Source organism: Lutra lutra, chromosome X (assembly GCF_902655055.1).
Source record: "Lutra lutra chromosome X, mLutLut1.2, whole genome shotgun sequence".
In the NCBI taxonomy this organism is placed as follows: Eukaryota; Metazoa; Chordata; class Mammalia; order Carnivora; family Mustelidae; genus Lutra; species Lutra lutra.
The window spans coordinates 81,723,500-81,738,825 of NC_062296.1; the positions used below are offsets into that span (position 1 = coordinate 81,723,500).

At 42.7% G+C, this 15,326-nt stretch overlaps 1 protein-coding gene across 3 annotated transcripts in view; it reads right to left on the reverse strand.

The window, feature by feature from the left end:
* PHEX (phosphate regulating endopeptidase X-linked) overlaps window positions 1-15,326 on the reverse strand; it is a 213,444-nt gene that overhangs the window by 65,512 nt on the left and 132,606 nt on the right. For all 3 annotated transcript variants that reach the window (XM_047716507.1, XM_047716508.1, XM_047716509.1), the window contains one exon: window positions 8,088-8,165. In XM_047716507.1, coding sequence (XP_047572463.1) covers window positions 8,088-8,165 — 78 coding nt within the window. The remainder of the gene's footprint in view (window positions 1-8,087; window positions 8,166-15,326) is intronic.

Consider the following 15,326-nt stretch of genomic DNA (forward strand, 5'->3'; position numbering starts at 1 on the left):
AAAAATCTCTAAAAATATCTACTACTGTGGCAAATAAAATAAGAAAAATACATGTTTGAATAAGCAAATAACCAAGAGTAACCATAATCTCACTAGCTGTAATTTTTTTAAATAAATTTAAACCATACTCTTCTAAAAGGAAAAATTGAAATATAGCAAATGCATGTATGTGAAATCCACAGACATTACATTATAAATATGAATACACGCATAGCAACTTGATGGCTATAGATTTGACAGTCATCTATCTGCTGGCCAACATCAGGCTCACGTTCATCTCTTCCCTAACGTACGAAGGATACTCATTGTACCTGTGGAGTAACTTTTGTTAATGATTCATCTTGCTCTTTCCAGAGGTCAGGCCAAAAGGTAAAAGAAGGAGCAAAATAACTAAAGGCACAGGGAGAAAGGCAAGAATGCAAGTATCAATTCCTGGCATCTTTGGTGTTCTACCTGACCAACCAGCTATAAAGATAGGACTTTAAGTTGTCCTTCCTTCAAGCCTCTTAGCGGGGTGGCTGATAAATAAATTGTGGTATAGTTCCATAGTGGAAAATAATACAGCAGTTTAAAGAATGGTATGTATGCATGAACAAGAGATAATCTCAAAAGCAATGCTGACTGAATAAGGCAAATTGTATGTATGAGAGAATTTAAAGTTTTAAATCATGTAAAATGATACTGTACGTTGTTTATGGATACAAACCTATATAGCAAAAGCATAAAGAAATACATGGAAATAATAAACACTGAATTCCAGATAGTGTTTATATTTAGGGAAGGAGGTAGGCAGGAAGAAAGGACATTATTAGATCAAGGCTGATTACAAAAAGAATATCCAATGTATCTTGCTCATTTCAAATGTGTACGTGCATTATAAAGCTAATGCAACAATGTTTAATATTTGTTAAACTAGAGGTGTTCCAAATAGGACTTTACAGACTTTTCCAATGTTTGAGATGCTTCAAAATAAAATCCTATAATTGATTGTATTTAAAAATAGAAGTTTATAGTCAACCTCAGAAGAAAGAGAGTAAGCTCCTTGTTTTAGCAAGCAACCTTAACCAATATCCTAATGCATTCCTGAGTCATACAGTTAAAAGATGTGTCCACCGTTCAACCCTTAGCCTTTTTTTTTTTTTTTTTTTTTTAGCTTTTGTTCCCAAGACAGCTCTGACAGATCCTTCAGAATATGAGTGCAACTGATGAAAAATTCAGATTCACTCTTGGGTTCACAACACTTTCCGGGAAATTCTCTCAAAGGAATTACCTTCATAAATATTAACTTTTCTTTTTGGTAATTATCAGTGGGGTCAATTGTTACTTTTGGAAGAGTTTGCTAATTGTGATACTTTCTTGTTCAATTAGAAAAAAACAAAACAAACAGAAACCTTGATATTCAGGTTGTCCTATAGATATTAAATGGAAAACCATCCAAAAATTTCCTTAAAAAGAAGAGTACCGAGTAAAAATATACTTTAAAATAAGTAAGGTCCTACCATTGCCTTAAAAATAATCATGGGGAGCAAAACTCAGAGGCAAGTAATTACAATTAGCCAATGGCTTATCTATGTTTAGAAGGGCAATTTTAAGGTTGTTTTAATTATTAAACAGAATATACGCTATTTCTCAGCTTAATTTAATTGATCTATTCCATTTATTTAATGGAAATCATAGGTAATAAGGGACAAAATTTTACTTCTTCCTGTGATACCGGTTAAGTGTTTGGGGGTAGGGAAGGACTAGCCCCTGTTATTCCCAAATAATAGATGGGGAAAAGAGCTGAGGAGATTACGGAACTTGGCAAAGCCATACAGTTCAAATCATGAGTTTCCTAACTGCAATGTTCCTTTCATTGATCCTTATAAGGAAAACCGTGATTGGGCAAAAACAGTACAGGGTGGGTTAGAGCCTCTGTCTTCAACTCAGGTTGTGATCCCAGGGTCCTGGGATCGAGCCCCAAATCGGGCTCTCTGCTCAGCAGGGAGCCTGCCTCCCTCCTCCCTCTCTCTCTGCCTGCCTCTCTGCCTACTTGTGATCTCTATCAAATAAATAAATAAAATACCTTTTAAAAACAGTACAGGGAAGGAGGAGGCAAAGGTAAGAATTAAGGGTGGGAGGAGAAGCAATGACTAAATAAGTGATGGCAGTTTACTTAACATCATATAGCTGTTAAAATAATGCTAATTTGTCTAGGGAAGTCAAGACCAAAACAACGGGTTAATGGTAAAGGTCAATAGACAAAATTATATATGTGTCTATTTCAGCAATATAAAAACAAAAAGGCAAGATAACATGGTGAAATAGAAGTATGTATTATTATGTTCTAGTACCAATATTATGAGTACTTTCTCATGCCTTTTCTCTATTTCCCAAATTTTCCACCATGTGATAATACTTTGATAAGTGTAAATATTTCAACAGGCCCTTGAACAAAAGGAGAAACAACCATGAAACCCAGCTACCACTGGGAAAATTCCACTTGTGGAGACAGCAACAAGAACAAATGCACATGAATATTTGAAAACCACCTGTAATCTTCAAAAAAAAAAATGCTTAAATCCTGCAACGGACAATAATTGGCTTGAAAGCCTCTTGTCCTCCCCATTACTGGTGAAAATGTAGGTCAAGTTGATAATGACTTTCAATCACTTACATCTCCTGACTTTTCAACTGGGTGATCTCTGGCAAACTCATTGGGGCTCTTGTTGTCATATTCTAGGAATAGTCGTCCAGATCCTAAAATTCAGGGGAATCTGAATTTCCCCTCCTGGAAATCCTATCCAGGATATGAAGTACCAAGTGTCACAGACTAAAGGTATGAAGGGATAAAGCTTTTACGACCCCTCAAAGGTGAGGAACGTGTAGTAAGGGCAGAAAAAGCAAATGCTTGCAGCTTTTCTCAGTAGAATAAGTACATGTTGATAAGATACTACGTGAGCCAATAGGACAAAGAGATTCTAGAACACTTTTTAAGTTAAATCCATTTAAAGATACTCAGAGATATATCCGAGTGTCCATAAGAAGGATTTTGTTAGGCACTCACAGAATTTTCTAAAAACTTGATGGAATTCAGATTTTGTATTTATGTTTTCCCTAATTTATAGCAATGTAATATTCAGAATTGCTGCATTTAGACAGCTTTGTCCTTAAGTACTCTGTGTGTGTACATACATACATACCTACACAGAGACGATGTCCAAACTGTTTAACAACTTACATAGATGATACACTGTGGATGACACAGTTCCCACAAGCAGCCACCTAAGGGTGACTCTGAGGAGTGCCAGCTAGCACACCACCAAGGAACCAGGTACCCCGTAGCCACCACTGGGGGACAGGGGACGACTTGGTCTGCTCTTGGGGAGGGAACAAACAAGATGGAGGCCAGCATGTGGGAGTTACAGGAGACTGGCTGGAAGGCTGGTAAGCACCAGGGCACTCCCCTCCAGTGCCCACTCTTGGCTCTTCTGGGCCATGGTGGCCAGAGATGACTTGGTCAAACTTAGGACCATGTTTGATTTTGTTTCTTTACCTATTGTACAGAATTACTTCAATATTTTAGCAACCTGTTTCTCTGGAGCATGTCACCTAAATCTCACCTCACTCTTGGACAGTGGCAGTAGCACTCTCTGTCACTGGTACATACACACACACACACACACACACACACACACACACACATTCCACCGGCTATAGCAGACCAGGACCCACCCCAGAGAATATTATGCAGGTTCACACATCTGTATATCTCTATACACATACTGATATGCTTATGTATGTGTGTGATTATCACTCACCAGAAACACTGACCTTCTCTGAAGAAGTACCCAGATCCAATGCTCCTAAGGAAATAGAGGCCAGCTGGGACTCTGACTTTAGCCCGTAGTCCAGTTCTCCACTGGCTTTCACAAGAATGAGTGAAATACCTAGCAGGGCCAGTTACTTACCTACTGTCTTTCTCAGCTACATGCCTAGCCTTTTACTCTGTTCTAGAACGATGGGGCAGGGAATCTGAAAACTTTATTTCTGGAGTGCCAGTTGGCTTCCTGCCAACAGCAGGCACTGGGTGAAGTCAGCAGGTGGCAGGAAGGGAAAGAATGCTGTGTCTGTCATCTTTCATTCTCTCTCCTCTTTCTTCTGACAATGATTCTGGAAGAATCTTCAGCCCCTCTTCCTATGAAATCTCCTCTCTTTGAAATACCTAGTGTGGTTCTGGTTTTCCTGACTAATACAGCAACTTTCCCCCAACTGGCATCAACTTGCTCCTGAGTCCATTTTCATGAAGGATCAATGAAGGAACGCTTTTTAAGGCTAATTTGAAAACGGACTAATGCCTACGTATTTAAAGCTAACCAGTAGGTTTTCCCTGCATGCTACCAGGAGTTCACACAAAGGGCATCTCCTCTCTTCTTGCTCTTTTCAAAGACTAAAGTAAGATTGTTGTTCAGAAATACTCGGCGGGGTATCTCGGTTTACCCTGTCAATCTCAGAGAGAGGAAATGTTTTTTCTGAATTCTTTACATTTGCCTCCAAGTTCTTTTCCATTTGCTCTTATCTCCACATGAGCCCAAGTTCAGTCTTCTGCCTTTCTCCTTGACCTTCATCTGATCCATTACTTAATCTCTATCCTCTTTCGCCTTTCTGCCTGATGAAGCATATCTTTGCTTGCGTCAAATAAAGTAAGCTGTTTTTCATTTCTAACAGCCTCTTGTGCTCAGAGCTTGTATTACCAGAAATTTCTCACAGACCCTATAGTAGTCCTTATCTACGTGTTTCTCAAAACTGAAAACACAGGGGCGCCTGAGTGGCTCAGTGGGTTAAGCTGCTGCCTTCGGCTCGGGTCACGATCTCAGGGTCCTGGGATCGAGCCCCGCATCGGGCTCCTTGCTCAGTGGGGAGCCTGCTTCTCTCTCTGCCTCTGCCTGCCTCTCTGCCTGCTTGTGATCTCTCTCTGTCAAATAAATAAATAAAATCTTTAAAAAAAAAAAACTGAAAACACAGCCTTATTATACCCCAGTAATACTCTAGCCCTACTGCTATTCACCTTGGCGACACTATTACGGTCTATCACATCAAGCATCCTTTACATATATTCAGGTTGGGTTTTATTCATTTTTTTCTATCCATTTCTGAACACAAATGTATTTTGATTTCAGTATTTGGATGTTTTTTTACCGTCTTTTTTTTTTTTTTAAACTGTCAGAAACTCCTGGGTGCAACTGTCTACTCTGGGTATGAGTCAGACAAAAGCTGTTTCTTGACTAAAGTGCTTAAAAATCTTGGTGTGCAATGGCTTCAGTTCAGACCCTGGAGAAACAAGGAAACCTACCTAATACCACAGCCTGTCTGACATCTGGTTTCTTTTCACAAAAGATGCCGCATTCGGCAAGTACTCACACTTTCGGGCACTCGCTTCAGACAAGAACAGACCGGCAACAGAACCTGATCAGCTGAGCATTGTGAGTGAGCCCTGAACGCTATCTTACTTGATTAAAGCTTGAGATGGTTCCATCCGTATAGCTTTTTAAATCAATTTGAGGCACCTGGATCCTGCACGGGTCAATTCATAATGACTTTTCCTCACCAAAATAATGTCTTACATACAAATTGAAGATGTTACAACTAACAGACTATGCTTACTGCGTGCCTGGGTCAGTTTTCCAAAATGCTAAATATGTTAACTTCTCTGATCTCAGCAGCCCCATAAGGGAGAGGTTATTATTCTCAATTCCATTCTGATATGAGAAATCTGAGACACAGTGACGCTATATAATCTACCCTGGGTCACATAGCTAGTAAATGGCAGACAAGGGATCTAACTTCAGGCACCCTGATCCCAGAGTCCGTGTCATAACCACTACACCAAAATGCTTCTCACACCTTCTCATCCGCATCCTTAACTTAGGGTAATTGCCAGTCTCATCCAGGCTTTCCTTTGAAGGCGTTTTTGTCCCCCAGTGATGGTCTTCTCAGCAGCAACGGTTCAGATACTGATCCCCCAACTACCAGTGAGCACTTAAAAGGAAACTACTTATGCACCAAAGCATTATGTTAGGCACTTTCATAATTATATACTCTCATTTCATCCTCCTGACAATACCAAGACTTGGTTATTATTATTTCCTGTATCGAGGGTTGGAGAAGGTCATCGAAAATTTGACTACAACTTGACCTGTGAGATGGACCTGGGCAGTCAGAGGCTTCCCACCCCCTATTCCCAGGAATGTGGCTTCTGCTTGCCTTTCCCGCTCCCAGGGGCTGTTCAGAGGACACAGCCTTGAGAATGGGATGAGGTGTGGGGAACATCTGCACAGTGTACATGACTGAACCTAGTTAGGGCCTCTATATAGACTTTTAAAACCCGGCAGGCAGGTGCGGGGATCCACTCGTCTTGCTGCCCTTGTATGTACGCTGCCTTGGCTTGTGAAACCCACCACCTACCAACCTGGAAGGGCCTGCCTCTTCAGGGGCTGGTTTTGGGATACCCCCAGGAAGGCAAGCTAACTGAACCTGCGTAAGCACAAACAACTAGTAAATGGAAAAGGCAGAAGCACTCCGAGGCCTGTGCTCTTAACCACTTAACGATTTGACCTCCCCTCTTTTCTTCTCTTCCAACCAGCTCTGGAAAGGCAGCTCCCACCAATTCCTCAAACCCACTACTCTTCCTCCGGGGCAGGGGCCTGAGAAGGACCTTGCAGAACCCCTGCTCTGATTAGAGGCAGAGCTTTCGGGGCCTGGATTTCAGTCCTGGCTCTGACACTATGTAGGACACTGAGGAAACCACTTAACATCTTTGAGTCTCTACATCCTTTTCGGCAAAATGGAGATAAACACCATCTACTTCACAGGATTACTGTGGAGGTTACAATATAATGTACGTATGTGTCGAGTGCGTCAGTATTTTTAATTATCATAATAATACTGAGATTTTTCAGCAACAAAACAATGTATGAGATGGGCTGGAGTGTATCATCCTCCCCCGGGCAGCTGGAGCAATTCTTCAAAGGCCATATCTTGGACCAATGGAGAAACTTTATAATGAAAACTTCTCTCACTTTAGAATAATCTTATAAAATTTGGATGTTCATCTACAAATCTAGGACTGCTTTTAGTTATGTGACTTGTCAAACCACCATTTCAGGAAAGACCTACATCTCAGAACCTTACTTATTAAACTCTAAAAAACTACTTTTTTAAGAAAACGTAGTGAATGGTAAAAACGGGGTTTGTGAGGAAGAGAAGTCCTTCATCAGTACTATTTGTAGGAAAGGAAATAAACAGTGGTTGTGATTAGAAAGGCCTATAATGGGGACACCTGGGTGGTTCAGTGGGTTAAGCCGCTGCCTTCGGCTCAGGTCATGATCTCAGGGTCCTGGGAACGAGCCCCGCATCGGGCTCTCTGCTCAGCAGGGAGCCTGCTTCCTCCTCTCTCTCTGCCTGCCTCTCTGCCTGCTTGTGATCTCTGTCAAATAAATAAATAAAATCTTTAAAAAAAAAGGCCTATAATGAATGAATCTACTGGAAAATACATGTCCCAAAATATCAGAATACAAAAGAATTATTACTATTCCTCCATCAGTAACGTACTGCAAATATACAGTCCAACTCATAACAAATTAGAGGGTCCTATGTATATGCACTTAATCTGCCAAAACACTCATAAAGTTTAATGAAGTTAACTCCCAGCAGGCAGATTTACTACTAGTCATTTAGTATGAATGAAGCACATGAAGAATATTTGACAACAAACATCATGCGTTTTGCATTAGAACATGCCCACTAATTATAAAATATTCAATATGCTTAATTCTTTCCTCTATGGTCAAATCAGACCTAATCCAGGTCCGTGTGCTTTATGGTACCCACTCAGCCATGCATTCTTTCTGACACTTCCTCTATTTTGAATCTGTGCTAAATCTTGTGATTCGCCTGGCATATCAAAGCTCATATGTAGCCAAGGGATGAATCAAAAGTTGGTGCTTTCTGGCACTACCCAGTCTAAGTGCTTGGGCTTGGGTTAGCTGAAAGGCATGAGGCCAGTAAAAGTTGCCAAAAACCAAAAATACAGTATATTTAGCACTTACTGCCTTCAGGTCTTCATTAACGTAAGTGTCATTCATTATAAACTCAGGATAGCCAACTTTTGCCAAAACAGCTCTTGCCTATAAGAAGGAAAAAGAAAAATGAGGTCAGAGTTTCAGCACTTAAATCATTAATAATCACACAATGTAGGACGCGATGTTCATCTGAAAACTCTCATTACTGAGTGTCTAGTAAATGCAACCCACTATGATATGCAAAAAAAAAATGTAATTTAGTCCCTGCCCTCAATATACTGACCAAACAGTGGATGCACAAACACATAGTAAAAATAAACAAAGTAAAAGTTTCAAAAGAAACACAGTATTTTTATCAAATTCCTGCAGAGAAACTAATTCCTCATGAAGAAAATGCTTAACGTAGATGACCAAACTGAGACTTCTAGAATGGGTGGGATTTCAAAATGCAGAGGTGAGAGGAAGGACACTGCAGGAGGACACAAGGACAAAGACAGGGAGCTGGAAAGGAAGGTCACTGCACAGAGAGGGGCAGGAGCTTTGTTGTAGCTGGGCTAGAAAGCACCAGGAGGGGAGAGGAGGAGACGAGGTAGGGAGACATATAGAGGAAAACTGGTTGGGGCCAGTTTATAGGGATTCCCGAATGCCCGGCAAAGAGTCTGTTATTTTCTTTTACAGATAGGAGAGAAGGAAATGTTTTTAGCAGGAGTAAAATGCGATGAGTCACCTTTCAGCAAGATTAGCACGCCACACTGAGAATGATGGCTGGAATGCCAGAAAAGATTGCAAGTAGGGGGTCCAGACTAACTTAAGACCTGCCATAACCAGCCTTTTGATAGACAGAGTAACTGACTCCCTGTGTTCTGTAGCATAAAGGGAATGTGGGAAGGAAAACTCACCTGAGGCACATGCAGGGAGCTCTGCACAGTGGGGACTGGCCAGCTATGGCCCCTGGGCCCCATCTACCGTCCCCCTCTACCCCGCCCCCCACCTCCGGCTCTATAAACTTGTATCAGAACACAACCAGAACCACTCCTTCACATGTAATCTGTGGCGGCTTTCACACTACCAGCGGCGAGTTGAGTAGTCGGAACAGAAACGCTGCAGCCCACAAAACCTCCAACATTTACTACCTGGCCCTTTAGAGAAAAGGTTTGCCAACTCTGGCTCTGGAGAAACTTTGCAGTTCCACATAAAAATACGTCTCTTTTCTCTCCCTGGATTCTTGGTTGCACAAAAACAGAAGAGTGGCTTACTCCAAGAGTAAGTACCTGGTAAGGAGGACCTGCCCAGACCTCCACTCCCGCCCTCCGTGCCAGGGATCCCTTGTATTGCTTCTGTACAGCCCCCTCCAGTATCTAATGTTCTTTTTCTTCTCAAATGGCCAGCACTTCAGGCTCCTAGCAGGCCTGCCCTAGGGCTACTGGTACCCGTGACCGCACAATACATTTCCTGGGAGTTGATCGGCCTTGGGAACCCACCCCCACCCCGACCCACCCCAGCAGCCTTCAGCCAAAGACCGACTGTGGCAGGAGTCCCAAAGCGCTGCTCCTTTGCCTCCATTAAGGACAAACTGTGAGGTCTAACTTGCCCTCCAGTGGTCCCCTGAACGATCAAGCTGTCTGAGACTCCCCCTAAAGCCACACCCTGGCTGGCCTCCCCCATCGCCTTGCTGCTCTCTCTTGGGAACACTTGCTGCAGGACTCCTAAGCCAGCTGCACGCGCAGCTTCATCTCCAGCTTGGCCTCCAGAAGACCCAGCGGAAGACACCAGGCAACCCCAAACACGTCGATTTTATTCCAGCACAGCAAACCAGGGACCTCTGCACATTGCTCTCGCTAAGAGTTCTTTCCTTCAGTCCCTTTCCATTTTCCTCACCCAACAAATAAATGGAATAAGATAGTATGTTTTCTTATCTTCCTTGAGATAATTCAAACATTAAATATCACCAGAAACCTGAAACTCAAGACTCAGAGAGGATTTTACAAGTGCCGCACGACGCAGTCATAATGGGTTTTGCTGTTGCAGACTCATATAGAGCACAGATCCAATCCTGCCTTCGAAACCCTGTGAGTAAAAAAAAACAAAAAACAACAACAACAACAACAACAAAAAAAAACCCTGTGAGTGACACTGAAAGCCTGAGATGACCCCGAGAGCAGATAGCTAGCTGTTAGGACTCTCCCCCAACACCAAACAATACCTCCTATGTCTATAAGTTACCTGGTTTCAAGCCCACTGTTTCATTTCCCTCATTGCACTTAGTTTCTCAGTGTCTTTTATGAGCTCACCACAAGTCACAAACGTAACCTAGAGCAAATAAAGAGCTCCTGATAGTTACCCCAAATGAAGAAAGAGAGAAGCTGAGTCATCCACCACTGTTTTCTGAACACTGGTCTTTCTGGAACATGCTGATGAATTATGCATTGTTTTGCAGACCTCACGCTCTGGGACCCCCACTGCACGGTGCAGCTTCACAGAATATATTACCTTCTACACTGTGCATGCGGGTCACTGAATCCTCTTTATTATTTATTTAGCAATACCATGACTCGAACAGAGCCGGCAGAGAGATGCAAAGAATCTCTAAATTCATCTCCCAAGGACACGCAGAGAGAATAAGGTGATGATACTAGTAAAACACTGCCAACATCTGGACACAGCGCTCTTCTTCCCCAAACGTGTGCCTCCATTCAAACTCAAACGTCTTTCTGTCAGACAGTCCGGTGTCAGCTCCACGTCATCCCACCCCAGGCCATTCTACATTGTTCCCCGAGAAGCTTCAGAATTCCATCTTCATCCCATCCCACAGGGCACGGCTCCAGGTCAGCATCTGCCAGTGAGAAGCACTCACAGGAGCCTGGAAAGGCAGACAAGGAGACACCATTTCCTCACCTGCCATTGGCAGCTATGGGCAGATGCAGACACAGAGGCCGCTGTGCCAGCAGCTTCCAGGCAATCTCTTGAGGAGACCCCTTCTGCGAGCGGGCAGCTCCTCACTGGGAGATTGGGCCCTTCCCCCTCCGGCCCTCCTAGTGACTGCATGAGCTCCGAGTGCCCCTATTACACAGATTCCTGCATGATACACTCAGATGGGCATTCACGTTCCTGCATGAACTCTGATACACCCTTTAAGGCAAAGAGCGATTACATCACTTTTTTTTTAAGTTTGTTTGTTTATTTATTTATTTGACAGACAGAGATCACAGGTAGGCAGAGAGGCAGGCAGAGAGAGAGAGAGAGGGAAGCAGGCTTCTTGCTGAGCAGAGAGCCCAATGCAGGGCTCAATCCCGGGACCCTGGGATCATGACCTGAGCCGAAGGCAGAGGCTTTAACCCACTGAGCCACCCAGGCGCCCCGATTACATCACTTTTTAACCTCTCAAGAACGAGATGAACAAAGCTCCAACAGTCCGATGGCTTGCTGAATGGTTAAAGTATTGGTGGGAGGTCTGCAATTAATTACCCCCTGGGTTGGTTACATGGACAAGAAGGAAAGGCAAGTCCCAGGGCAAATACTGAGAGAAGAGTGGTATAAACAGAGAAGGGACTGCATATCATGTTCTGCAAGCAGTATTTCTGGGGCTGCTTGTGGCTGATCAAAAGCTCCCCAGTTTTCTATAACCACTGCAGGCATTTCCATCCCTTATTCACACAAACTTCTGGAAAGGGACTGCACATCACAACCAAGCCTCCTTCCTCAAGAGAAGAGGCTCGAGCCACTGCTAATCTTCAGTAACTCTGTGACCTTGGGCAAAGTACTTATTTTCTGAAGCAAATATGGCCTGCTGTCTACCCAATATCCATTCTCCTTTCCTTCTCTTAGTATCAGACCCATATTCTGCTCAGGGTGACAATGGAGCAAACAAAAAATAGCCACATCACCCAGCATCCTTTCCAGCTAGGACTGGCTATGGAAGGAGATTCTGGCCAATGGCATAACAAATTCCCTGTTCCCCTTATAGAAATCTATTTTCTAAAAAGGACAGATTTGGGGAGCACCTGGTTGGCTTGGTCAGTGAAGCATCTGCCTTTGGCTCCAGTCATGATCTCGGGGTCCTGGGACGGAGCCCCCAGGTTGGGCTCCCTGCTCAGCTGGGGGCCTGCTTTTCCCTCTCCCCTTGCTCCTCCCACCTGCTGATTCTCTCTCTGTGTCAAATAAATAAATAAAAATTTTTTAAAAATTTAGTTCTAATACAAATATAATGAGAGAGAGAGTTGAAAGAAGTACTGGAATAATAAAGGAACTCAGAAAAGCTGAATCACCTAAATCAAGGGTGAGCAAACATTTTCTATAAATGACCACTTAGTAAATATTCTCAGTTTTGCCAGCCATATATATGGTCTTTAATCCAACTATCTAATTCTGCTGCTGTACCTAGGAAAGCAGCTGTAGATAACACATAAATGAACGGCGTGTTCATTTGTGTTCCAATAAAACTTTATTTATGGACATTAACATTTGAATCTCAAATGTCTTTTATGTATCATGATACATTCTTCTTTTGATTTCCTTAAACCATTTAAAAATGTTAAATCCATTCTTAGCCGTGGGCCATACAAAAGTAAACAGCATGCCAAATACAGCTCAAGAGCCATAGTTGGCTGCGTTGATGTACATTATTCAGTGAGAGTAGATTGTTCATTGAGTTGCCTCAATCAGTGGCACAGGGCCTAGTACACAGTAAGTGCTCAATGATGCTTGCCAAACTGATTCATGCGGAACAGTGGAGGGCAGTGGGCCTGTATGTGCATGTGCTTGCATTTTTAGCTACTTTGTGTTTTCATCTTGCTCCTTGCTATTACTAACGTGTACATACAAGTAATCTTAATCACTTAGGAGTTTATTCCTTGCTCTAAAGTCTTAGGGCTAGAGCTCTAAAAAATTACAATTAAGGGCGCCTGGGTGGCTCAGTGGGTTAAAGCCTCTGCCTTCGGCTCAGGTCATGGTCCCAGGGTCCTGGGATTGAGGCCCATATCGGGCTCTCTGCTCAGCGGGGGGCCTGTTTCCTCCTCTCGCTCTGACTGCCTCTCTGCCTACTTGTGATCTCTCTCTCTGTCAAATAAATTTAAAAAAAAAAGAAAAGAAAAAAATTACAATTAATTCTATGGAAACAACAGAGAGTTTTTAAAGTGAGGATTATCACATTGACGCAGAGAGAGAATAATCGCCACAAACGAACTCTGAAAAACAAGGAACGTCGTAAGTGTAAAACACAATGTGATTTAAACACTCAAGTCACCCCTCCTCCCCAGAACTTTCTACAAGGTACACTACAACTTGACAGGGCCAGTGGCAAGCACGGAACCGAACATAATTCTGCTTTATTTGGCTGTGACAATGAAACCGTCTCTAATTTTTACACAGATGACCAAAGTGATTTAAAGACTGGTTATGATGATGGCTTTACTCCAGAATTTTCAAAGCCACTTAGTATTAAGCTGATTGGCGAAAAGCAAGATGGAAAACTCATTTTTTTAAAGATTTTCATTTATTTATTTGACAGACAGAGATCACAAGACAGAGAGTCAGGCAGAGAGAGAGGAAGGGAAGCAGGCTTCCCCCCCTGAGCAGAGAGCCCGATGCAGGGCTCGATCCCAGGACCCTGGGATCATGACCTGAGCCAAAGGCAGAGGCCTTAACCCACTGAGCCACCCAGGCGCCCCCAAAACTCATTTGTTTTAATCCCCACTGACTTGGCTGCTGAGGAGAGTCAGGTAAATTCTCAAATGTCTTGCATGTGTTACATCAAAGGGATCACTTTAATCACTTAATTAAACAGCTCTGTGTTTCTGCTACCTAGTTAAGTCTCTTAGTCTCTTATTTTTTTTTCTTTTTTATTAATTTAACCAACATAAGAAAAAAAGGAAACTGATGATCAGCTGCCCTTCTACACACAACTTCCGGCTCGGCTTCCACAGGCTCTGCAATAGCTTTGAAAGCTTCTGCCAGGCTTAACCACAGTGAGGCCTCATTTTCTCTGATGAGTTCTGTAATAACTCTTAACCATCAATCAAAACTCTGAGCTTTAAGCATACCCGAAGGTTCAGGAGACTGTACGTGAATTACACTATCCTTCAAAACAATGGCAGTTTTCATATCAAACAAACGATCGACTAGAGTAGATGGCTTGGCTGGAGATACTATCCTAAGCAGAGCTGATGGTATGGATGAAAATTAGCCCTGGGGAGCAGGCTTTAATATCCTCTGGGCCTATCTGGATCCCACAAATAATAACAATGCATTTATCTAAAAGATCAAATTTTATCTACTCAGTAAGGATGGCACTGATTTATTAGGAGTCGTGGGAAACTTGAACTTTGCAAATTGCTTTTGGGTGTGGCTCAGAGGCTCCTGCATCACGGTGCGCAGAGGACCAGTTAAGCGCCCCTGTGAATCAGAAGGCTTTATAAGTGCACGTCTCAGTAGGGATTTTACAAGAGCTGGAAGACAGGAATGCTCAGATTTCAGCTCTTCCGTCTTAAATCCTGCCTGAGTAATGCCCTGGTAGAGCAGACAATCCCCATTTCTCGCCGAACACAGACAATGTTCTCGGAAGCATTCCAAATCATGAACCAGCTCCATCTATCCCTCTCCTTTCTTGACAACACCAACTCCATGTATCTTGGAGGTGGGCAGTCTTTTCAGTCTGGAAAAAGGAAACTAGGCAGGCGTGGGTAAGCTATAATTTCGCCTGAGTGACACTAAACCTTTCCCCAGGGTGTCTGCGTTGGTCCCCTCCTCTCACTTGGTGAGCGCTGCACCAATGGAGTTAAAGAAAGAAACCAACGTTCAGGTTTTCTTTGTAAATAAACAGAGCAGGGAACAGTAACAGAGTTAAGAACCTAAAACCATCTTATGATTAATCCATAAAACAACAATATCCCCCTCGGGGTGGGTAAGGGCATTATTACCTTAAAAACAGAGGCAGGTCTCATATACTCCCTTTAAAATCGGATAGGAGAGTAACCAGATCATACACTTTTAAAAAAAAAAAAATCAATGTCTTTCTGTACTTTCAATCACATATAGTAAACTGCTTACAAACTTTTTATAAATAGAACAGCTGCCAGACCTTCTCAAATGAAGATCCTAAGCCTCAATTAGCTAAATTCATTTGTCCAGACATAGCCAAGATGATAAAAGCCCAAGAGCTGGAACAATCTTATATTGTAGTTAGGCTTCGATATGGGCCAAAGTAAATGTTGTTTTTCTCTGTCTCCCCCATACAGGGCTCTACATCAGGTCAGCAAACTATAGCCTACA